The 22,944-nt window shown below is 42.1% G+C and overlaps 3 protein-coding genes across 13 annotated transcripts in view; 2 read left to right on the top strand and 1 right to left on the bottom strand.

Moving 5' to 3' along the window:
* The first annotated feature begins 1,961 nt into the window (after positions 1 to 1,961).
* On the top strand, positions 1,962 to 19,314 carry Phf10 (PHD finger protein 10). 2 transcript variants are annotated; one of them, XM_036168770.1, is made up of 12 exons: positions 1,962 to 2,021; positions 4,551 to 4,657; positions 6,961 to 7,091; positions 7,706 to 7,789; positions 8,596 to 8,729; positions 8,815 to 8,964; positions 9,801 to 9,910; positions 11,360 to 11,513; positions 13,451 to 13,606; positions 17,569 to 17,677; positions 17,939 to 18,127; positions 19,137 to 19,314. In XM_036168770.1, exons 2-12 carry the CDS (start codon positions 4,605 to 4,607, stop codon positions 19,220 to 19,222), a joined length of 1,356 nt encoding a protein of 451 aa, XP_036024663.1. In that variant the 5' UTR covers positions 1,962 to 2,021; positions 4,551 to 4,604; the 3' UTR covers positions 19,223 to 19,314. The 2 variants fall into 2 exon arrangements, with proteins under 2 accessions (XP_036024663.1, XP_036024662.1); XM_036168769.1 differs by lacking the exon at positions 1,962 to 2,021 and adding an exon at positions 2,771 to 2,911.
* On the bottom strand, positions 18,400 to 21,120 carry C19H6orf120 (chromosome 19 C6orf120 homolog). The gene is made up of 2 exons (XM_036168772.1): positions 20,969 to 21,120; positions 18,400 to 20,789 (listed from the first exon to the last, which is right to left on the bottom strand). Exons 1-2 carry the CDS (start codon positions 21,002 to 21,004, stop codon positions 20,127 to 20,129), a joined length of 699 nt encoding a protein of 232 aa, XP_036024665.1. The 5' UTR covers positions 21,005 to 21,120; the 3' UTR covers positions 18,400 to 20,126.
* The window catches only part of Wdr27 (WD repeat domain 27), a 129,521-nt gene continuing 127,572 nt past the window's right edge, over positions 20,996 to 22,944 (top strand). For 9 of the 10 annotated variants that reach the window (XR_004943181.1, XR_004943182.1, XR_004943179.1 and 6 more), the window contains exon 1: positions 20,996 to 21,242. Coding sequence is in view for 5 of the 10 variants with exons in the window: in XM_036168766.1 (XP_036024659.1) it covers positions 21,225 to 21,242 (18 nt within the window). In the remaining 5 variants the exon portion in view is untranslated. The remainder of the gene's footprint in view (positions 21,243 to 22,944) is intronic. The other variant, XM_036168763.1, reaches the window with a different exon arrangement.

Below are 22,944 nucleotides of genomic sequence, written 5' to 3'. Positions count from 1 at the left end.
TAACGGCGATTGTTCCAAGGCCCCATCCTTTTACCGCCTTACAGGTTGCCTTCCAATAGCATTGCTTTCTCGGTTGCCATGGCTTCCCCTTTAAGGCTCATTTTCATACAAACGTTTGGCTCTGCCCCAGAACTACCACCTCTGCACTTATTTAATAGAACTTCTCTGGGTTGTCTTCCCGCTCCATCCAATTCCTAGCCTTCCTATAACTTTTTCATTTACTTCATCCTAGTGTCTGAAACCACCACTCCACTAGAACTTTTTCAAAAATTCAGGTGAGCTAATTATTCCCCAACTTCTAAATTGACCACTCTTTCTGAAATGCATTTCAAGGTTTCCAATACTTGAAGGTCTTTTTTTCCCCCTCTTCATCTTACTGCCAAAAGTCAGGTGCCTCTAGATTGGGGCTTTTTTCTAACCTATAGCTACACACTTAACTGGGCCTCATAAGGTTTATAACTCCCAACTTTTCCCCCATGTGTCAGTGTCTGGGAGCTGAGTATAGTGACCAGCCAGGCAGCTTTATTTGGTGAATAAATGAATGATTCCGTAGATTCCCATCACTTGACATAGTTCTTGGTTCGTAGTATGCAGGCAGTTGGGCACCGTTATTCTTCCAAGTGAGGAAATAGAGGGCCAGAGAGATTAAATTTGCCTCTAAGCCTTGTCTTCTGCATATGCCATTGTCTCCTGTCGGTCACTCCTAACTCCTGTTTCATTTGCACTGTTCTCAAGTCAAATTAGAATAAAGGATGAACCTGAGCATACTCCCTGTTTTCCAAATGGTTATCCCCTTTCCATCTTGAAACATGTAGTACTTAATCTCAGTTGTATACTTGATGAGACTCTAGGATCATCTAGAAGATTGCACTTTTGAACACCTGTGAGGGATTATCTAGATTAGTCTCTGGACCTGCTTGTGGGCAGAACAGCTTAATTAGATTGAGTTGGGAAGACAGGGTCACTGTGGGTAGCACCATACCCTGGGATAGGATCCTAGACCACACAGAAAGCAAAAAAAGTGAGCAGAGTGCATTCATTCATCACTCTACACCCTGATTGTGCATAATGTGCCTACTGGACTGAGCCAGAGAAACCCTTTCTCCCATAATTGCTTTGTCAGAGTATTTTTTTATCACAACAGGAAAAGAAACAGAGACAAATCCCAATTCCTATGTTACATCTCCCTGTATTTGTCCTCCTTGTTTAACTTTTAAGTTTTATAACATTAAAATCTTTTGTTTTTATTTGCAAGTAAGCTCTCTCTCCCATTTAAGCTGCCCTTAAGTTCAATGATATATTTGTGTATTGCTTTAGCTTAAAGTTGCTGATCTATGGCACTCCCTTCCCCTCTGCTTTGTGCAAGTGAAGGCCGACTCTGTATTTGTTGACTTCATCTTGCCTGGACTTCATCTTTCAACTGGACGCACTATGTGTAATTCAGATGTGGGGAAAGGTGCTGGTGTTCCTGTCAGGAGTTAGAAGTCATCCATGAGGTCTCTCAGACTCTTGCATGCTGTGAACCACCCTGGTGATGAAAGGGAACTAGAATTCTAAAACCCAGGAGCCTTCTGCTAGATCACCACCACCTTCCAGGTTATCTATGTGGTCCTGTACTTCCTCGGAGACGAGGTGGGGAGTGGTGGGGAGGGGCGGAGGGGCTCTGGACTTTCATGCTCCTCTGTACTCCTTTCAAAGGCCGCGAGGAACTTTCAAATGCCATGGGGAAGTCCAACAGGTAAATTAGAAATCCAATCCAAACACCATGGTCCCATTTCCAGGACCTCCCAATCTTGTGTCCTTCAGGTGCTTATGGGCTCAGCCAGTCTCGTCATATGGGCTTGGGGACCTCCACCTACATTCTCCTGGACTGTCTAGGTCCCGCCCAGCTAGAAAACCGCTCTGACTTTTCGCGTGGCCATTAGGGCCACTGTCCCAAGGTCGCAGCAGAAGCAGATGTAAAAACAAAGGAGCCAAGAGCGCCTTGGGGCTCCTGGGATGTGCAGAGTGAAGATGGAGAGGTGGGTGGAGAAAGAGAACCGCAGGGGAGCGGGTCCCAGGCTGAAGAGGGGGACGCACAAGGGGGGGGAGGCGGGGCTCCTGAAACGGAGGACCCTCGGGGCCGAGGAGAGGTGAGGAAGAGGAGTGGGGAGACCCCTCCTTTATTCTCTGCAGGGAGCGTGGACCCTAGTGGAGGAGGGACGGGCCCCGCGGGTACGGGGCCCCGGCTGAGGGGAGGAGCTGGGGACCGGGTGGGGATCGGGACGGCACGGCGCGGTGGGCGCTCCTCTTTGAGAGGAGGAGCTGGGACCAGGTGGGGAAAGGGAGGCCCCGCGGGCTGGGGACCCCCGGCTGACGCGGCGGAGGAGGGGGGGGGGCGGGACCGCGGCGGGGCGGGGCGGCGCGGAGCCGCGGCTGACGCGGAGGGCCGGGCTGGGGGCGCAGGGAAGGGGCGGCGGCGAGCTCGCTAGGCGGCCGGGAACGAGGCGTCGGCCGGCCAGCGGGGCTCAGGCCGGACGCGGCGCGCCGGGCTCAGGCGGCAGGGCGGCGGGCCCTGGCGGAGGCCGGCGGAGCCGCGCAGCTGCGGCCGGCTGACGTGAGCGGCGTGCGGGTCTCGGCCGGCGGCGCGCTGGCGGCCATGGCGGTGGCGCTGGCGGGCCGCGGGGCGCGCGGCGGCAGGGGCCGGCCCCCGGGCGGGCGGGCGGAGGGGGCGGGGCCGGGGCGCCGGGCGGCCCGCGCGACAGCGGCGGCGGCGGCGGCGGCAGCGGCGGCGGCCGGGACCAGGCGGCGGCGGCGGCGGCGACGGCGGCGCGGGGCGCTGGGGCTCATGGCAGCGGCCGGGCCCGGGGCGGCGCTGTCCCCGCGGCGGTGCGACAGCGACCCGGCCTCCCCCGGAGCTCAGTCCCCGAAGGTGAGCCGACGGCGCTGCCCAACGGCGGCGGTGGGCCGGGCCGGGCCGTGCTCGGGGCGGGGAGCGGAGAGACCGCGGGGACCGGGCGGCGGGTCGGGGAGCAACAAGTGCGGCCGACGGTGGGCGCGGACCGGGGGAGGGAAGTTGTCCGGGGACAGTGGGGACCGGGGGACCGGAAAAAACAAGAAGAGTGGCTGAGACGAAGCGCCGGGGCGCACGGGCGAGTCGCCCGCAGCCCGGGAAACTCTGGAAAGTTGCGGCCTTGGCGATCTCAGTCTGGAAGACGCTGAGCGGGACCCGGCTCCGGAGTTGGCGGAACAACGCGGGTTCAAAGCCGCGGACCTCCCAGCCGAGGGCCCGGGCCACGTGCCCCGTCCTCCCCTCCCGCGGACCCCGGCCGCTCGTCGGGGCACCTCTCCCCGGTAGCCCGGCCTGAGTCCCGGAATGCCTACCTTTTGCTTCTAAACTTCTCAGTGTCAACTTCCAGTTTTGTTTCAAGTGAATCATTGTTTTTAACTAAAGGAAATTATTGACATAAAAAACAAAACAACAAAACAAAACAAAACAACCCTTAACAAGTACTATTCAAAAGATAAATTTTAAGAAAAAAATATTCTTTTTCTACTTGACCGTTAGTCTTAAAGAGAATATTGTCTGTTTAATTGACTCATTTTTGATGAGTGAAGAGGAGAATTATTTCAGTGTTTTTCTATATGGGGAACAATTTTAGTAAGTTCCTAGGTGCCAGAGACAAAATGTGAAAACGTACCACTAATAACATGTCAGACAGTTCGAGTCCTGGCCTTGTGCTCTCCACGCACTGCTTAATCCTTGCATCAGCCACCTAACTTTTAGGACAAGGAGAAGCTTGACGTGAGCATTGCCACACCGAGCATTGCCACGCCGCTGGTGGAGGGCAGTCCACTAACTGTATGGTGACCTGTGCTGCCTCTTTCTTCTTTTTGGAAGGTTTTTTTATTTTAATATCTAGTGAGAGGAGTAGTGTTAGGAGCTATATTAACCTTGATTAAAAATGTGACTTTATTATTAAAAAATTAAAAAATAAGCCTCGAGTAATATGTAAATTGTTTTAAAACCATTCAGTTACTCATTTCCTTTATGGAATGGCTGAACAACATATCTCCTGGATGAGCTTATCACAATGTGCTTAATTTCTGCAGTGTAAGAAAGAGAATATAATTAGACTTGGTAACCTGTGTTGGGTCCTGTGTCTCCAAAGTAGCTAATTAGAATACACTCCTGTGCGCCAGTTGTAGTTGGAGGGTGCTATAAAATTTGTTGATGCTTATTTTGTCCCAAGCCCAAATAGGAAGACTTTAATTTCTGAGTGGTGTACACCCACCCAGTTGGTAAGAAAGTGAAAGTGGGGTAGATTGTTAACATTTTAGTTAAAATTTTCATTTTGTTTGAATTGAAGGTCAGTTTTTAGTTCTATTCCACTTATAACAGATTCTTTGTCCTTTTAATTATTGTAGGAAATTAAGTTTTCTAAAGACACTAGTTAGAAATACACTTTCTCTTGTGGGGTCCCAGGCACACTGGAAAGATACATAACCATTCTTTGTTTTTTAATTCATTCTTTTATTTTCTGTTTTTTCCTAATTGTTTGAATGTACAGGATGATAATGAAGATAACTCAAATGACGGGACCCATCCATCGAAGCGAAGGCGAATGGGCTCAGGGGACAGCTCCAGAAGTTGTGAGACTTCCAGTCAAGATCTCGGGTCAGGAGGAGCTTTTGTAGATTGTTCTGCCGCCTTCTCCCCTTGCCCATCCCAGGCAGCAGAAACAGTTACTAAAAGTTACATTTATGGGCTGGAGAGACGGTTGGACAGTTAAGAGTGCTTGGTGCTCGTTCAGAGGACTAGAGTTTGGTTACTGGTGTCCACATGATGCTCACAATGGCCTGTGAGCTCCAGAGGATCTGATGTCTCATTCTGGCCTCCGTAGATGCATGTGCACACGCATACACACAAAGCAAAAAATTAAAACACCAAATCTTAAAAAAAAGGTCATATAATACAACAGCAACAAAGAATTATGGTAAATGAGGTACATTAACACTCAGCATTGTCACATTGTTTAGTGTGGAGTTCAGTGGTGTTAGTTACATTCCCAGTGTGTGTAACCGTTACTGTCATCCCGTTCCAAAACGTAGTAGGACCTCAAACAGCATAACTCTCGAGCAACTCCTGTGCCTCCTGGCCGCCCTCTACTACAACTCTACTTTGTGCCCGGGTGTGAGTCATACAGTACTTGCCCTGTGGTATCTGGCTTACCCATTAGCAAAATGTCTTTAAGGTGCATCTGTGCTGGAGTTCATGTCAGAATTTTCTTAAGTCTGAACAATAGGATATTCCATTGTGTGTATCCTATGTTTTGTGTATTCACTATAGGCTGGGGTAATTAATGTGAACACTGGCATTCAGAATCCCTGTTTTTAATATCTTGGTATGTAACTAGAAGTAGAAAGTTGTATCATATGGTAATTCTGTATTTAGCTCTTGGAGGACCTTCCACACATTCCATAGCAGTTGTACCATTCTGTATTCCCACCAACAACACACAGACTTCTAATTCTTTGTAACCTTGCAACATTATTTTTGGTTCTTCTTGTTTGGTGATAGCCATACTGAAAGAGATGAAGTAGTCACCCCTCCCTGTGATTTTGTTTTGTATACCATGGCTAGTGATATTTGTTGTATATCTTCTTAGGTGCTTTTTGTTTATTTGATTTGTATTTTTGGAGAAACATCTGTTTTATTTCTCTGTCCATTTCTTTTTTTTTTTTTTTTTTTTTTTTTTGAGACAGGGTCTTACTATGTAGTTTTGGCTGTCCTGGAACTCACTGTGTAGATGAGGCTGGCCTCAAACTCAGAATGCTGGGATTAAAGGCATGCACCATGAAACACTATTCCCAAACCTGGTGCTAGGAAGTAATATAAACATCAAAAAGTATGGAAAGGAACCTTATTTCCTGTCATATTACATGCAAAAAGTAGCTCAGAAGGAATCCAAATCCTAAATATAAAAACTGCCTAGAAAACCCTGAGTTAGCAACAGATTATTAGATATAACATCAAAAACAGAAGTTATAAAACAGACAACTTAGACACCATCAAAATGTTTTAGGGGAAAAATGTGACACTGTCAACTGTAGGGTAAAAAGAGCCATGGAATGCTAGAAAATACTTAGAAACCATATATCTGATAGAGGATTAATATGCAGAATATGTGTAGAAGTCCTGTAACTCAACAGCAAAAAGGAAATGGAAAGCTTTTAAAAATGAATAAATGTAATAGAGTACTGTTGCACTCTTGCCTCTACTATAGAGTCAGATGGCGCAGACTGAGGCAGTCATAATACTCTGAGATTCAGGATTGCAGTTGTGTGCAGTACACCTGAACTTGTCTGTTCTTTGCTTCTGGGCTTGTAGAGCACAAGAAATAAAGTATAGCTTACTGTTTGTGACTTACTGAGAGATAGACGAGGATCAGAAGTTGCTTACGTCGTATCTGGTGTGTATGAAGTAATTGTAGTGAACATTAAAAAGACACGAGAGTTGTTGCTGCCTTGCTTTGGTCTCTTAGGCCTAGAAGTTAGGAGTCATGCTTGGTTTTTAATTTTTATATATGTCTTTATGTGTGTATGCACATGTGGGTATGGTACCTGTAGAGACCAGATTATACTAGATGCCCTGGAGTTGGAGTCATAGGTGGTTGTGAGCTGCTTGATGTGTTACTGGGAACTGAACTCTAGTCTTCTCCAAGAGCCACAGTGCTCTTAACTACTGAGCCTTCTGCCTAGGCTTAGGTTCTTGGCATGTATAGAAATTGCCACTTTCAGTGAGTTTTTTTTACGTGAGGTTTTGGATAATTATTTTTACTCTTGTAATTTGTCTTGATAAATATAGCAGTAATAAAAATGAATTTCAGTACTTCAAATTATTTTAAGGTCATTTGAAATATAAATGAATAAAATGTAATAAATGCCAAATGTAAGGCATAATATGTGTTTATGTCTCAGCTTTAGTTACTACCCAGCAGAAAACTTAATAGAGTACAAATGGCCACCTGATGAAACAGGAGAGTACTATATGCTTCAGGAACAAGTCAGTGAATATCTGGGTGTGACTTCCTTCAAGCGGAAATATCCAGGTACTTAAGGCTTAGTGTGAATAATGGATGACATCTGACTCCTAACAATTCCAGGTCTTGGTTATGAATGATTTCTGTTTTATATACTTACAAAGCAAGTACACTTGCTGAATGTAATTTACATTATCACTCAGCACCTTAGACTCTATAGTTAGTATGTTTTTAGGGGCCACCAAGATATTTAAGGACAGAGTAAGTACTGAAATTACAGGTGTGTGTCACCATACCTAACTACTTGAGGCTAATTTTGAAAAAAAAAAAATCACTTTATATAGCTAAGGTTTTTGATTTGACTATTGTTCTGACTTTAAGCATAGAGTTAGCTCTAAGCCATGCCTGGATTGTAGAGAACTATTTATGATGAACTGCCCTGATGTAGTTGCATGCTTTACTTTGGATTATTCTAGTTTTAGCTTTCTAATGTCTATTTCTCTAATTTATAAGATGTGTGTGTGTGTGTGTGTGTGTGTGTGTGTGTGTGTGTAGTTACCTCAGTTTTAATGATACTTAGAATATGCAGTAAGAGATGTGTTTAAAATACTTTTTTAAAATTTTTAAAAGTTTTCAAATGTATAGTTTTGGTTTTTAATACTCCTTTTGTTCTACTTTTGGAGATTTAGAGCGACGAGATTTATCTCACAAGGAGAAACTCTACCTGAGAGAATTAAACGTCATTACAGAAACACAGTGCACACTAGGTAATCAGCACCTGTGTGTCTCTTATGCTGAACATTGTAGGTGATACTGGATAAATGTCACATGTCCTAAAGTATTTACAAAGTTAATAAAATAGATTACTTAAATTTTAAGTTGACTTCATTTTAAAATGTAAAGGACATGAATAAAATGTATATTTGTATCTAAGTATAGACTTTTATCTCTCTGTAGTGTTGGGGATTGAACCCATAGATCCTTATCTTTTAAAAGGCAAATCTTGTTAAATTGTTAATTCATCGTAGTATGTACTTGATATGTCCTTTTTCTTTGGTGAGTGTGTTAATGCTAAAGGTACTTTTCAGTGTGAAATTCATCACAGGAGTGGGCAAAATCTACATGGCATGTGTAGACTGGTGAATGTGAAATGTGAATCGATTATAGTATTTCTGATATATAGATCTGGAGACTAGGAAATATATATTGAGAAATAATTTTTTATATATCCTATATTAGTGGCTTATATCATTTTATATATTATAATTATATCCTTTCACAATTATTTCTAAGTATATTCTTATAATTTACATAAAATCTAAAACTCATTTGGTTGAAAAATTGATTTCTTTGTCCTTACTAGATAACCTTTAGTTTTGATTGCTTGACTTTATTATGAAGAGTAACTTTTACTACTTTAAAATGTAGTAATTTTGCTTTGATTGTTGTTGTTGTTGTTGTTTTTTTTTTTTTAGTGTAGGATAGTTTGAAAAATAAACTAGTTTTGAAAAAGTACCTATGTTCATTTGGCCTTAAAAGATTTTCTTTACTTTTTGGGGGTGTTCTAAAATAGGTTTAACAGCATTACGCAGCGATGAAGTGATTGATTTAATGATAAAAGAATATCCAGCTAAACATGCTGAATATTCTGTTATTCTACAAGAGAAGGAACGTCAGAGAATTACAGATCATTATAAAGAGTATTCTGTAAGTGATTTGACATCTGTTTTAGGGGGTGGGGAAACTATGTTATAAAATTATTTATGATTTCTGACTAATATTTTTTTTTCAGCAAATGCAACAACAGAATACTCAGAAAGTAGAAGCCAGCAAAGTCCCTGAGTACATTAAGAAAGCTGCCAAGAAGGCGGCCGAGTTTAACAGCAACTTAAACCGGGAGCGCATGGAAGAAAGAAGAGCGTACTTTGACTTACAGACACATGTAGGGACTTAGTTCAGTAGTATTTGGGTCGTCCTTGTTTTTTATTGCAGCACGGTCATCACTCCCTTTCTATTACGATTATTATGGTGCTAGCTGTTATTTCTTTTCTCACAGAAGTTAAAATACCTTTTTTGTTTTGTTTTGTTTTATTTATTTATTTATTTATTTATCTGTTTTTCGAGACAGGGTTTCTCTGTGTAGCTTTACGCCTTTCATGGAACTCGCTTTGTAGCCCAGGCTGGCCTTGAACTCACAGAGATCCGCCTGCCTCTGCCTCCCCAGTGCTGGGATTAAAGGCGTGCGCCACCACTGCCCGGCCTGAGATATACCATTTTTAATGATGTATTGAATAATTCCATTTCCCTGCCCTTTTCCCCTCTCTTTTTCCTGAAATCTCTCTGCTTTATGATTGAGAGTTTACTGAGCAAGACTAACAGTAGCTATGTATCATAATTCCTGTGTCCCAAGAGTGGTAAGGGCAGCATACTGTGCTTGTCTCTGGTTTTGATGGGAGCCTCATGAGGTTAGACCAGTGTCCCCACATTGCATAGAAGGAGCAGCTGAGTTCCAGAGAGATTTTCAACTTTGTGAAAGACAGTGGTGAGCCAGAGACATCCCTCCTTTCCTTGGAGTCTGTGTACCTGGTGAATAACAGCCACAGAGCTCAAGCATGCAGCCAGAAAGCGCCGACCATTCCGTGTTGCCACAGCATCACTCAAACTGCCAGCTTTTCTATGGGGTGGGGATACAGATGGAGTGTACACATGGGGATTCTTTTCTTGAAGCCTAGACTCCCAGGTTGGGGTCAGTTTTCACGTTTCTTGATGTTAACACAGGTTATCCAAGTGCCTCAAGGAAAGTACAAAGTGTTGCCAACAGACCGAACAAAGGTCAGTTCTTACCCAGTGGCTCTCATCCCCGGACAGTTCCAGGAGTATTATAAGAGGTATTCAGTAGTTTTAGTTCTCTTTGGTTTCAGAGCCTCCTAAACACTTAGTTTATCAGTGACACCAAAACACGTCTAGGATTTGTTTCTGCATTTTTCTTCTTGGGTCTGTGTAAAGAATGCCATTCTAGCTGAATGTGCAGGCCTCCTGATGCAGTCTGGAGCGCTCATGGCTCTGCCTGCCCTGTCTGGATTTGTCACAGACAAGTCCCTGAGATCCTGTAGCTCTTTGGTACTCACACTGTGGCGCACAGCCCAGTAGTTTGGCACTATTGGGAAGCTTTTTTGAAATCAGAATCTCTGGTAGGTTCAGCTTCAGCTTCCTCTCCAGTGCCTTCTTAAGTGGTGCTCACAAAATGCAGTGCAGAGTGGAGCATGTGAGTAAAAGAAGGGGCAGAGTGAGTACCAGGCAAGCACCCTCTGGTAACTGCACTCATTCCTGTCTCCATCCTAAATTGAACCAAACCTTTCAAACCAGGTGTAATGGGTTCCTCTTGTTCCAAAACCTTGGCTTTTCTTCCAGCAGACAACCTCACTCTAGAAACCTGTTCTCAGACTAGATGTTCTTCAGAAAACATGATTTACCACAGTACATACAACTGCACTTGCTGTTTGATAATCTAATTGTGCAACATTTTAACCAAAAAAAATTTTTTTTTGTTTTTTGTTTTTGTTTTTTGAGACAGGGTTTCTCTGTGTAACTTTGCGCCTTTCCTGGCACTCACTTGGTAGCCCAGGCTGGCCTCGAACTCACAGAGATCCGCCTGGCTCTGTCTCCCGAGTGCTGGGATTAAAGGCGTGCACCACCACCGCCCGGCTAACCTAAATTTTTTTAATCTGGAAGTTGCTAAAAATCTGGTGGTGTTCTGCTAGTCTCTTAGTTCTGTTGTGAGGCTAGGAGGGCTGTGTGCCACCAGACTAGGAGACGTAAATGTTGGAATGCATGTTTCATAGTGTTTTAAAGTAACTGCTATTACAAGCTTTCCTAATTGTTATCTCAGTGTACTTCATGAGACTGCTTAGTTGCTTTGTCAGTCTCATGAGGTAGACTCTGCTGAGCCTATTTTTGAGTGTAAGGATGCAGCTCAGAAGTTGCCACAACCCAGGATGTGTAGCTGAACATGAACATGAGATGGCCTGGGTCCAGGGCTTCACGTGTTGCCCCAGACTGCTTGGGTTTCACTCCTGTGTGTTGACACATTATTCATTATTTTTTTCTTGCTTTGAGAGTAAAGTGAAAGGCATTACATTTAGGTAGGATGAGCTGCATGATCGGTTGGGGAAAAATGTTCAGACTTCTAAAATTTATTACTTAGTCCCACCTGATGGTCAAAATGAAAAAAATCTCCCTATTTTTGTGAGAAGCTTAAGGCTAATTTCACAGCTTAAAAGGTAGCTTTTACCTATTTAATATTCAAGGAAGAATGAAAGCAACCTTTCTGAATTTAGGTACTCACCAGATGAGCTTCGGTACTTGCCATTAAACACAGCCCTGTATGAGCCGCCCCTGGACCCAGAGCTCCCGGCACTAGATAGTGATGGCGATTCAGATGATGGCGAAGATGGTCGAGGGGATGAGAAGCGGAAAAACAAAGGCGCTTGGGTAGGACTGCTCCTTACAGGAGTCACCCTTTGATGACTTGATTGCTTTCCTAGAGTGTTAAGTTGAACTTTTTTACCCTACTGTTTGAACAGGACAATTGCATATATTTCTAGAAAATTTTACCATGAATATTTATTGTGTGCTGATGTAAGCAGGTTGTTCATTGCTTTTTAGGCATGTTTTATATTGAAATCTTCTACTTTGAGCAAGATAGGCAATTGTATAGAACTGACAGTACTGAACAAAGTAGACTGATCTTTTGCTGTAGAGATAAGTGTTTTTCTTGGGCCAGGGCAGCACATTACTTGTGCTCCTTTTTCCTAACCTGAGGCTTCCTGTAGGAAAACATTAGCTTACTAACATGCTGTATTGTGTATTTAGTTTTTTATACAAAAAAAATTAAGCTGCTAAAAAGTAGAAGTTTGCCTTTGGGGCATGAAGGACAGTGGTGGTTTAGGGTTGTGACTTTCTTCAGAAGTACATTAAGCCACAGGCATCTTCTACCTTACATTGTAGCCAACTCAAATATGTGCTGTCATTGAGTAGCATTATATTTACTTGTTGGTAACAGCTTGTAACAGGTATTTATGTGTTACCTGAAACAAGGTCCTGAACAAGTGATGATACCTCTTGTCATTTACTGGAAAGGAGCTATGGAAGTTAGGAATGAAGAAATTAATTTTATTACACTATTCTGAGGAATATAAATTAATCCAATATTTGAGGAAAGCATTTTGACAGCATACCCAGCATTTTTTCACAGATTTTGACCTGGAAAATTTGATAACAATTAATTCTAAGGACTTAATTAATGTTAGCAAAATTTAAATAGAAAAAAGTTGATTGTAGTGGATTTTAGAAATAAATCTTTATCCACAGTGGTGATACATTTACACAAAAGAAATGCAGTTCAAAGAATATGAGAAAATGCTTATAGTACTTTACCAACATGACTGTGATTGTGTACACACATTGATCTTGTGTACATTGATGCATATACAGTGTGATCACATGTGCACATACATGCAGTATTATACTACCAGAATGAAGCCACATTATGAGGCTATAGGGTATGAATGAGAGAGCCTGGGCCTCTGTAGAATATAAATACACTGAGAAACCAGAAAGAAGCAGATGTGTTCACGTGCCCAGTCACTGCAGGGTGTTTAATTCTTTTCCTTCAGTGTTCATAATTTATGTGAATATAAAGTTGTTATAAAACTTTAAATATAAAATGAATTCAATGGTCAGATACTGAGGTCTTGTCCTTTGAACAATAAAATACGTCATACTATTGTAGGTAGGTAGGGATATGGCCTTGCTTCTTTTACAGTTTGAACATGGTTATATATTTAAAGGACTTTCATAATGACTTCTGTCACTCAGGAAAAATAAGTATTTTTATAAATATAAAAGAATATGCATCCCTGTGGCATGAAAAATTTTGAAGGTGTGTAATATAATAGTTGAAGTTGGTAATTTCATTTTTGTTAGCTTAAATCAGAAAACATAGTTCACTAGGATACTTGCTAATAGAAATAGAGTTATTAGAAGCGCAAGTAACTTTTAACATGGCCTTTTCTTTTTTTTACTCTATTAGAAATACATTTCTTAGAATCATCCTTATATTTTTCATTGGATAAAACTTTTTAAAATTTCAAAAAAGGTTTTGTGTCATTTAAAAAGTTGAGACTTGCTAGGTGGTGGTGGTGGTGGTGGCGGCAGCGCACGCCTTTAATCCCAGCACACAGGAATAGAAGCAGGCAGATCTTTGAGCTCGAGGCAAGCCTGGTCTACAGAGTGAGGACAGCCAGGGCTACACAGAGAAACCCTATCTTAAAAAAGCAAACAAAATAAAACAAAAACCAAAAAAAGCCTCTGATCCTCAACTTGGTCTTAATTCCAAGGACCCTTTGTTTTTACTTCTTTTGCTACAGGACAGCTCCTCAGGCAATGTGTCTGAAGGAGACAGCCCCCCTGACAGCCAGGAGGACACCTTCCAGGGAAGACAGAAATCAAAAGACAAAGTGGCCACTCCAAGAAAAGATGGCTCCAAACGTTCTGTACTGTCCAAGTCAGTTCCTGGGTACAAGGTAGAAGAAAAAAGCCCCTGACTCAGCCTCTTCCCTGAGCAGCCTCTCCCTGAGACCGTTAACTCTGAGCTGAGGAGCTGGGCTTGCTGGGCTCACTCCGGCCCTGTGCTGGGCACCTGCCCACTGCTTTCCTTCCCTGGTGGCTTTCTTGTCACTCTGGTCATGGTATAGCTTCTGTTTCCTGTATATAAACAAATTATGGGTCTTCATGCCCTTCCAAGTAATAGCCATGCAAATATGAGTTTTTAAAATATTGTTTCAAGGCAGAACTTGATTTTTTTTTTTTTTTTTTTTTTTTTTGAGTACAGGGCATAACTGTCTAGCATTTTGAATATCTAAACAGTTGGTGAAGCTAAACTTAGTGAGCTGTGAAGTAGGAATGGACTTACACCCTCATGAGGTGGTATTTTTGTAGTGCCTTTTGTCGAGAAGATCTGGGTCTAAGGATTGTTGGGTCCAGTTGCCAAATTCTGCCAAGTTTGGGATAGAAAACAGTGAAGCCTATTACTTATATCATGCTGTGACAAGGACTAAAGCCTAGTTTATGGATGGATTATTCTCAGAGTAAGGTCATAGATGATGAGAAACTCTTTTCTGTCTACCTCTCCTTCAGAAGGCTGGATGAGGGGGGAGCAGCTGTCATGGTGTGAAAGGATTTAAGAGTATTGGAGAAGGGATGGAGTGAGTGTCCTCTTTAGGACATGGATGGCGATGGTACAGCATACAGTTCTTCTGGTGTTGGTTGTATTAGACTATACATATGTAGCATAACAATGACATGTAGCACAGAAAATAAGCAGAAGTGAGCTGTGAGTCATTTTCCCTCAGCCTCACTGGAACACTTTCTGACAGTACATTAGTAAGTTATAATGTTCCATAAGTTATCAGAAATGCCTATGTATGATCCACTTACAACACATGCTTTTGTGCATGGCCAGCAGATTGTTGGTTTACTTAGCAAGGAATCCTTCCAAGGACAGCCTCAGTAAGCTGCTGCTTTGTGATTTTGTATTTGGGTTATTTTTTTTTTTTTCTTTTTTAACATGTATAGCATATCTATGCTTTGTAAACTAAAGATTTGAGTTACTGCTTAATAACTGAAACCAAACAAACTCCAAAGATTACATTTCAGAAACAGCCTACAGGAGCCAGTATGTGTCACTGTCTTAGAGGTGCCAGTGGTAGTGGCAACTGTCCAGGGCTGAGGAAGCTTTTAAACAAGGAGCCTGTTTCATCCTGCATTATAAAACAGAGAATATTGAAATAGACATATAATACAGGCTAGAAATGGAGAACTATCCATATCATCACTGATCTAGTGAATGAATCATATAGATTAATCTTAGTTAATAGCACTCAAGGGAGCCGTATATGCAAAATAAACATTTTATAATCTGTAAACATTTTTAGTAACTAAAAATGTTTCAGGTATTTCAAAGATAGGAACAGTCAATATATAGATATTATATATTAATGTGAACATGATTATTGAAAGTTAACCTCTCTATGAAAAGTATTAATGAGCCAAGATGTGCCTAAATATTAGGGTACTTCAAGCTGACACTCAGACATAGACACACACATACTTTAAAATAAGGGAGTTAAGAAACATGATAATGTATGTGATTTAGTAAGATGGACTAGCACTTGCCCTTAACTTGTAGGACAGTATTGCTTAGGTTACATTAACCTGAAATTAAAGTCTAATGTTAGGCTTCAGGCCTATACATATATAATTAAAGTCTATACTTTGTTAATGCTACCATCAAAGTTTCAACTTATTTTGCTATTTTTCAACAAGAGAAGTAAGTATACATGAGCCTTTTATTTGAGATACTGAGGGCTGTTGGCTGAAGAAAACTAAAAGGTTGTTGCAGTTGTTTGAAAGAGATCAGGGTCTCAAAGAGGCACAGGGCCTTCCTCCATGATCTTCAAGGGACTTCTCTCTCTCTCTCTCTCTCTCTCTCTCTCTCTCTCTCTCTCTCTCTCCCCCTCCCTCCCTCCCTCCGTCCATCTGTCTGTCTGTCTGTCTGTCTGAGTGCTGGTGTTTAGTTCGTCTGTGAGGCCCTGGTGCTGACAGGAACAGTGTGCTTTTGTATGTTGAACTGTAGCATCAGTGTAGGAAATGCTACAGTGCCATCTCTCCCTCTTCTACTGCTGACTCTTCTCTACTCCTTCCTCATCCTTCCCCTTCCCCATTCTTTCTGTCTTTCCATATTTTTCTTTTCAACAAGATGAATGAAGATTATTGGGTAAGAAAACATTTTAAATGGTTTAACAAAACATTATGTATAATTTTAAAGGTAAACCCTGAATTTTCTTAGTGTCTCCTTTTATTATAGACATTATGTGTATTTTAGTGATTGTAGAACTTGAATTGCTCTAGAATGTGAATTACTAGATTTATCTTTTATTCCTTTTGAGTTGCTTTGTAAAGAGTCTCCTATGAGAAAAATCTCTTTTCGAAATTTAATATTGTGTAGTTTCTTCCCTGACTTTATTAAAAAATAATAGAGTACTTATGCCAGTGTCTAACTAAACTCTAAGTACTAAGTAAGTTTATCTTTTACATTTAGTACAGGTTATTCAAAGTTCTGCTGCATATTATGGCAGTTAAGATTCAATCTTAGAAGTGAACTTCTATTTTTTTACTGAGGTCCAGGACACAGTGAAAACATGTGCTTAGGATGCAGCAAGAATAGCAGAGTAACTAACTGCTGTCAGATGCTGGAAGAGCAGGGTATAAAAAATACACAGAAGAGATGGAGAGTAGTCAATGGGGACATTTTATATGTTTGTTTAACTCCATGGTATTTATTATTTTGTAGAGACATTTGTGATTGTCTAGATATTGTTTTTTATCATATTTATGTATAAGGTTGACTTTCTAAAAAATAAATAAGCCAAAAATTGTTTTTGAATGCCTCTGTCATCTTTTGCAAAGAAATTTTAAAAAAGTAAAAACAAGTTATTTAGGTCTGATAAGATATACAAGTGGCAGTGAAACATTTAAAGTGATACTGCTTTATAAAAGTTTGAGTTTAGATCTCTGTGGTACAGTAATTTAGAAAAGAGATACAATGTATTTGACTGTGTTAGACTATTACCCTGTTATCATTTGTCCCCTTTTTAAAAATCATTTATTGTTGCACCCCTATATATAGTACATGTGAGCACTATTTGTGAAGGTCAAGGTTATGATGCTCAGATATCCTTTCCTTGTCCTGGCATTTTAGGTGTAAGAAACCCCTTATACTTTATCCTAAACCATGTTTAAAGCCCTAATACTATGTATGTTTTTAATCTGAAAGATACTTAATATGCTCTGTATATATTTCCTCCTTGACTACAATTTTTCCTTGTCTGAAAACACTTTGTTTTACATGTCACAGTGAATGCTTTTCTCCTTTATCATAGTTCTAACTTTTTAGACATGGAACAAGAATATGCATACAACTCAGATTTCTAGTCATTTATGCGTGACTGTATGAATGAGACATCTTTCAATTAAAATATTGTTTTTTCTTTAACTTAGATTTTATAGGCTCAACTTTATTTCTCTGGAAAAATAAGTTTTTGAAATAAAGTAAATATAAAGTTGCTTAACACTTAGGTTTAGCTTTTATGTGTGGTCATTTGGTACATGGAGTTTCTTCCCCAATTATTAGTGGCATTTGACATCCTATTTCATTTTTCCTTTCTGGTCTTTATATAGAGGATGCTGTGTGTAGGGAGTACAGAGTGCCACATTCAGGCAACACAAGCTTATGCAGTTTGTGGAATGCAGTCTAGGCTTTCATCAGTAGGGGGGGTTTATGTTCTGATACATCTTATATCCATTTATGTCTTACAAAAAAGTTCTCATTATCAAATTACCAAAAGTAAAGGTAGTAACAGAATCCCTTTTGAACCCATAGTGAGTTCTTCTGGCATGAATTTATAGCCCTCTTCTACCCTTCCAGCCAAAGGTCATTCCAAATGCCCTATGTGGAATTTGTCTGAAGGGTAAGGAGTCCAACAAGAAAGGAAAGGCTGAATCACTTATACACTGCTCCCAGTGTGATAACAGTGGTAAGTAAAGATGTCTCCTTAAGATTTTAACCTCACCCTGCGTGTTGCCTCAAAAGCTAGGGTTTATAGTTGTCAGCTAGGTGTCCACCAAAGAATCAACAAATGGATAGTGGCTTGTTAGATGTAGTTAAACTCTACCTTGTATTTTGATGTGTCTATGGTGATATTAATCATGGCAGCCATTTTTGGGAACTAATATTTTATATGCCTTAAAGTTAAAAGTTCTATTGTGAAATGCTATTAATGTTGGTTTTGATTTAGGCCACCCTTCTTGCTTGGATATGACCATGGAGCTTGTTTCTATGATTAAGACCTACCCATGGCAGTGTATGGAATGTAAGACATGCATTGTATGTGGACAGCCCCACCATGAAGAAGAAATGATGTTCTGTGATGTGTGTGACAGAGGGTATCATACTTTTTGTGTGGGCCTTGGTGCTATTCCATCAGGTAAAGATGAAAAAAAAAAAAAAAAAAGCCCATTATCTTGTGTGATGAAGATCTCCCAGCCTTTTTTTTTAAAGGTTGCATAAGTGGCACGAACACATTCCAAGTATGATCAAGCTGCTATTGTCCATGTCACAGCTACCTGATTTTCACCCTTAGTGCAATCAAAGAAGTGAGATAGCAGAAGCTTAGGTTAGGTTTGGAAGCCTTGTCTGAAGGATAGAATAAGCTGGTGTTTCCTACTAAAACTGCTCAAGTAACACCACCAGTTTGTTTCAATGCTTTGATTTTATTTTTAAAGGTTGTCTATTTAGAAACTTAACAAAGTGACTGCTATGCTTTTATATATACTAAGACATCTTTCTATAAAGTGAGGCAGCATAACAATTCCAGATAAATTCAGGATGGACACAGAATCAAATAGTAAATCACAGTAATTCTATTGAAACATTATACAGCTAATTGTGCAATTTTAAGAACTTAGTTGCATAGTTAACACTGTATAGTACTCTATAAAACTAAGTTTCCTGGAATTCCTTTAGAAGTAAGCAACTTGAATAATCACGTAAGGTTCTGCAGTAGTTCAGCTCAGGTATGTGGTATAGGTGCTAGGTAAGTGCCATGGAGAGCGCTGTTAGAATAGTGGAGAAAGGCCATCATAGAAAGTCAAATTCATTAACAAGTTCTACATTAGGAATTGGGTTGTTGAGGTTTTAAAAGCATGATGGTACTTGAATTTTAGGAAGGATCACAATATATATTTTTAAAGGTACAAATGATTGTTTTGTGCCTTTTCCCCATCTTGTCCCTGCACTAAATTCCACACTGCATTGGTTACACTGATTAAAGGTTGTTTACATTTTCTTCCTTGTCTTAAGGAGCTTAGTACTCCCCTCTCCATGAAAAATCCAAGTTAGGACTATGGACAGCTCAGGAATGAGTTTAGGTGGTTTGTACTCAGTCCTATAAAAGTAAAGTTCCACTCCATATTAACTAACAATTTTTCTCCTAGGTCGCTGGATTTGTGACTGTTGTCAGCGAGCTCCCCCAACACCCAGGAAAGTGGGCAGAAGGGGGAAAAACAGCAAAGAGGGATAACATAGGTTTCTGACCCTCATGTTTGGGATATTTGGTGCCAATTTATTTACACGTTCATTTTTATGCCAATAAAGAACTTTTTTTGAAATTAACTATAACCTTAAACATTTTCACGTTGATTTATTTCATTATTAGCAACTCCTACCCTTGAAAGTCAGAGAAATGGCTCATTTCCCCAGATTTTAATCTCTTAGTGCTGTTTTTCCAGAGATCAGCAGAAAGAGGTAGCAACTTAATTTGAAATACTTCTTGAGTCTGAAAAGTTAGCATCTGTCATGACTGTCTTGACCTGCTTAGGTAGTATTACAGTTACTTAATAACCATAGCACTCCAGTCAGCCCAAGCAGAGGAAAGGGCAGATGGCCTAAGATCTGGTACAACTGGATTTGGAATAGTCATCAACTGGCACAGCGACAGTTTGTAAATGCTTGCCTGCCAGAAAAGCTTGCTTCAATATCAGCTACCATGTCCCTCCTGTGCACAGAGGCTCTGGGAAGGCTGAAGCTGTCATGGCATTTCTGACCTGGCTTAGTACCTCCTTAAAACTTGAAGTGCTGTACTTCATTTAGAATGTCTAGGATAAATTCTAAAGTCGTCAGCCTTTTAATTTCATCTGCATTAGCACAAAGACAATCTGATTTATACAGCCTGTTACTGCAATAATTTTTTTACTCACCTGACTAACCAAAATGTGTTTAAACATTTTATTGAGCAGACTCCTTTTTATAGGAATTTTAATCTCTAAAATATTGTGCTTGCTGCTTTTCCTGTTGGGGAGTAAATTGAGGTAACAAAACTGTATGGCTTTATTTTTCCATCCTAGTCTAGAAAAAGGAACCAGAATTTCACCAGGTCAAGTAGCAAGGTCCACAGCAAACTAAAATTGCTCCGTGCAGATAAGGATTCAGAAGAGAATTTCGAGCACCAATTTCAAAATGCTAATCAATATCGTCCAGAGGACTGACTCCTCTTCTTGGGTTGACTCCTCTGGAGCATAAGCTTGGTTCTGACTGGCTCCTGTAGGGTCAGCAGAATAGGCAGCTTCTCCAAATGGGTACTGATCCACAGTTCTGTCAGAGTATACCCTCATCTCAAAGTCGCTTTCATGGTGTGATGGGTGTCCATAAATTCCTATCCCCACTGGGCGCTGGAAGTGCGCCGGTATAGAGACCATATCCTGGCCGCAAGTGACCGATTGCAGCTCATACTCGTCGAAGCTTGGGTGCAGAGTGCTGTCGGACACGTACAGGTCCGCATCCCCCCTGAGGCTCTGCATCCTGAGAATAATTTTACCCTCATGGTTCAACCGCAAGTAGCTGTAATTCCCAGCTCCTATCTGGCCCTGGACCACGTGCAGAAGAAGCCACTCCTCCGGGACGTCGTCGTCTTCCAAGCATTTTACCAGGGTCACCACCTGGGACGCCAGGATCATCGCCAACAAGGCGCACCTCCAGGGAGTAGCCATCGCTGGGACACTCAACTCGGGAACTCCTTCATCTGCAGTCGCTGTGTTGGGAAGACAGGCTTGGCCGAAGGTGCTTGTCCAGGCAGACCAAGATGTGTGCAGCTGGGTCCCGGGAACCGACAGTGGGGAAGGGGATGGAGAGAAGGGGTAAAGAGTAGGGAACGGCAGAAAGGGGAGGAGGAGGCGGGGTGGGAAGAGGGAAGCGGTAAGAGGGACGGTAGGACAGGCCCCTAGGGGCCCAGGTGTCTGGAGAACAGCGAGGTTGCCGACCCCGGACTCACCGCCACGCCCCGCAAGCCACGCAGCACTCGCAGCATCCGGGCTCAACATGGAACTCGGCCCGGCAGGCGGAAGAGAAGCAGTGCCCGGAAGTGTGGTAGTCCAGAAGCGAGGGCTTTCGGGAACGGACTCCAGCCTACGGGCCGGAAGTGAAGCAGCGCCAGAGTCTCGCGAGAATAGAGAAGGGGCGCGTAGCGTTAAGAGTGAGCTTTCTCGTAACCATAGTGACGTAAAGGCGCCAGCGGCCCGTTCCGGAGAATGCAGGCTGGACAGCAGGTGAGGGCGCCAGGGACCGCGGCTTCGCGTTAGCGCCTGCGTCCGGGCCGTCTTCCGGCGACAAGCTCCTGGGCGGAGATGGCCAGGGAGCCTGCTCCGACACGACGGAGGACTGCAACGCGCCCGCGAGCGGTGCGGGGCGGTGCGGGGCGGTCCGGGTGGTGCCTCCCAACCTTCTCTCCCACGGGGCCGCGCGTAGGGGTGAGGATGCGCGGCCGCCAGAGGGCGCTCGCTGAGCCCAGGCCCCAGACCCTGCAGCCTTAGCCCCTTCCTTACTGACAGTAGGGCTGGGGGTCGTGAGTGCCGCTGTATCGGGAGAGAATACTTTTGGATTTATCTCCAACCATGACAGAAGGAAATGTTTAAATTCTCCCATGAGAACTATTAGTAAGAAGTGATTTTTTTCTGAGTACGTTCCAGTTTATGTAACACACCATAGACTTAATAGAGTGTCAGAAACAATTGTTTGTCTCCCCTCCTCCGCTTCTTAAGGCCATGTCTGATGCTTGGAAATTCTTCCTAGTGTATAAATGGATGGCCTCGGTGCTGGAAAAGCTCTTGGGACGATTTTACAAGAGCACCAAATCTTATTAAGGAGGCTCCACCCTCGCCACCGGGTCACCTCCTATATAGTCCCTCTGAGCCTTCAGGCCATCACCTTGGAGGAGAGGGTTCAACAGAAATTCTGTGGGGGACACATTCAAACAAGAGCATTATGTAATATTCTACGGTGGCACAAAAGTTCAAAATTAGTGGCTTGGAAATGGTAGTCGGTAAAGTAGGCCAACAAAAACGAGGTACTAGTTATTTTTCAGATTTAAAAAACAAAACACTTTTAAGTATAAAGATAGGATCTTTGGGTTCCTTTAATAGTTTAGGAAAGACCTGAAGCCTTAGTAATATCCGGGTGTCATTTTGCTGTGTTCTTGTACCCCTGTTAGCTATAGCTAATAGTGTTATTCTCAAGACTTACGTCTGCAGAGTGTCTGAGTTGGAAACCAACTCTTCTTCTAGCTAATGTGGAGAATTTAATCTTTTGCTATACGTAAAGCTTCAGGTGTATTTTATGGTGCTGCCCTGTTCTGTGGGAGCCCATCTGCTATTGAATTGCCTGATCATATTTTCCAAACTCAAGGATGAAGTGCTATGATGCTACCTCTGCAGCTACTGAGAAACATCTTTAATATTGTATAATCAAGAGGAAACATTTTTTTTTTTTCTCTTAAGAATATACACGCCGGGTGGTAGTGGTGTTGCATGCCTTTAATCTCAGCACTCGGGAGGCAGAGCCAGGTGGATCTCTGTGAGTTCAAGGCCAGCCTGGGCTATCAAGTGAGTTCCAGGGAAAGGCGTAAAGCTACACAGAGAAACCCTGTCTCAAAAAACCAAAAAAAAAAAAAAAAGAATACACACGGGCTGGAGAGATGGTTAAGAGCACCGACTGCTCTTCCAGAGGTCCTGAGTTCAATTCCCAGCAACCACATGGTGGCTCACAACCATCTGTAATGAGATCTGGCACCCCCTTCTGTATACATAATAAATCAATAAATCTTAAAAAAAATAAAGTCAGATCAGAAATATATATTTAAAAAAGGGGGGGTTTGGGGATTTAGCTCAGTGGTAGAGCACTTGCCTAGCAAGTACAAGGCCCTGTATTTGGTCCTCAGCTCAAAAAAAAAAAAAAAAAAATACACACATAGAA

This window comes from Onychomys torridus, chromosome 19 (assembly GCF_903995425.1).
Source record: "Onychomys torridus chromosome 19, mOncTor1.1, whole genome shotgun sequence".
Classification (NCBI taxonomy): Eukaryota; Metazoa; Chordata; class Mammalia; order Rodentia; family Cricetidae; genus Onychomys; species Onychomys torridus.
The sequence above is the reverse complement of the archived record's forward strand: the minus strand, read 5'-3'. Positions and strand labels throughout refer to the sequence as shown.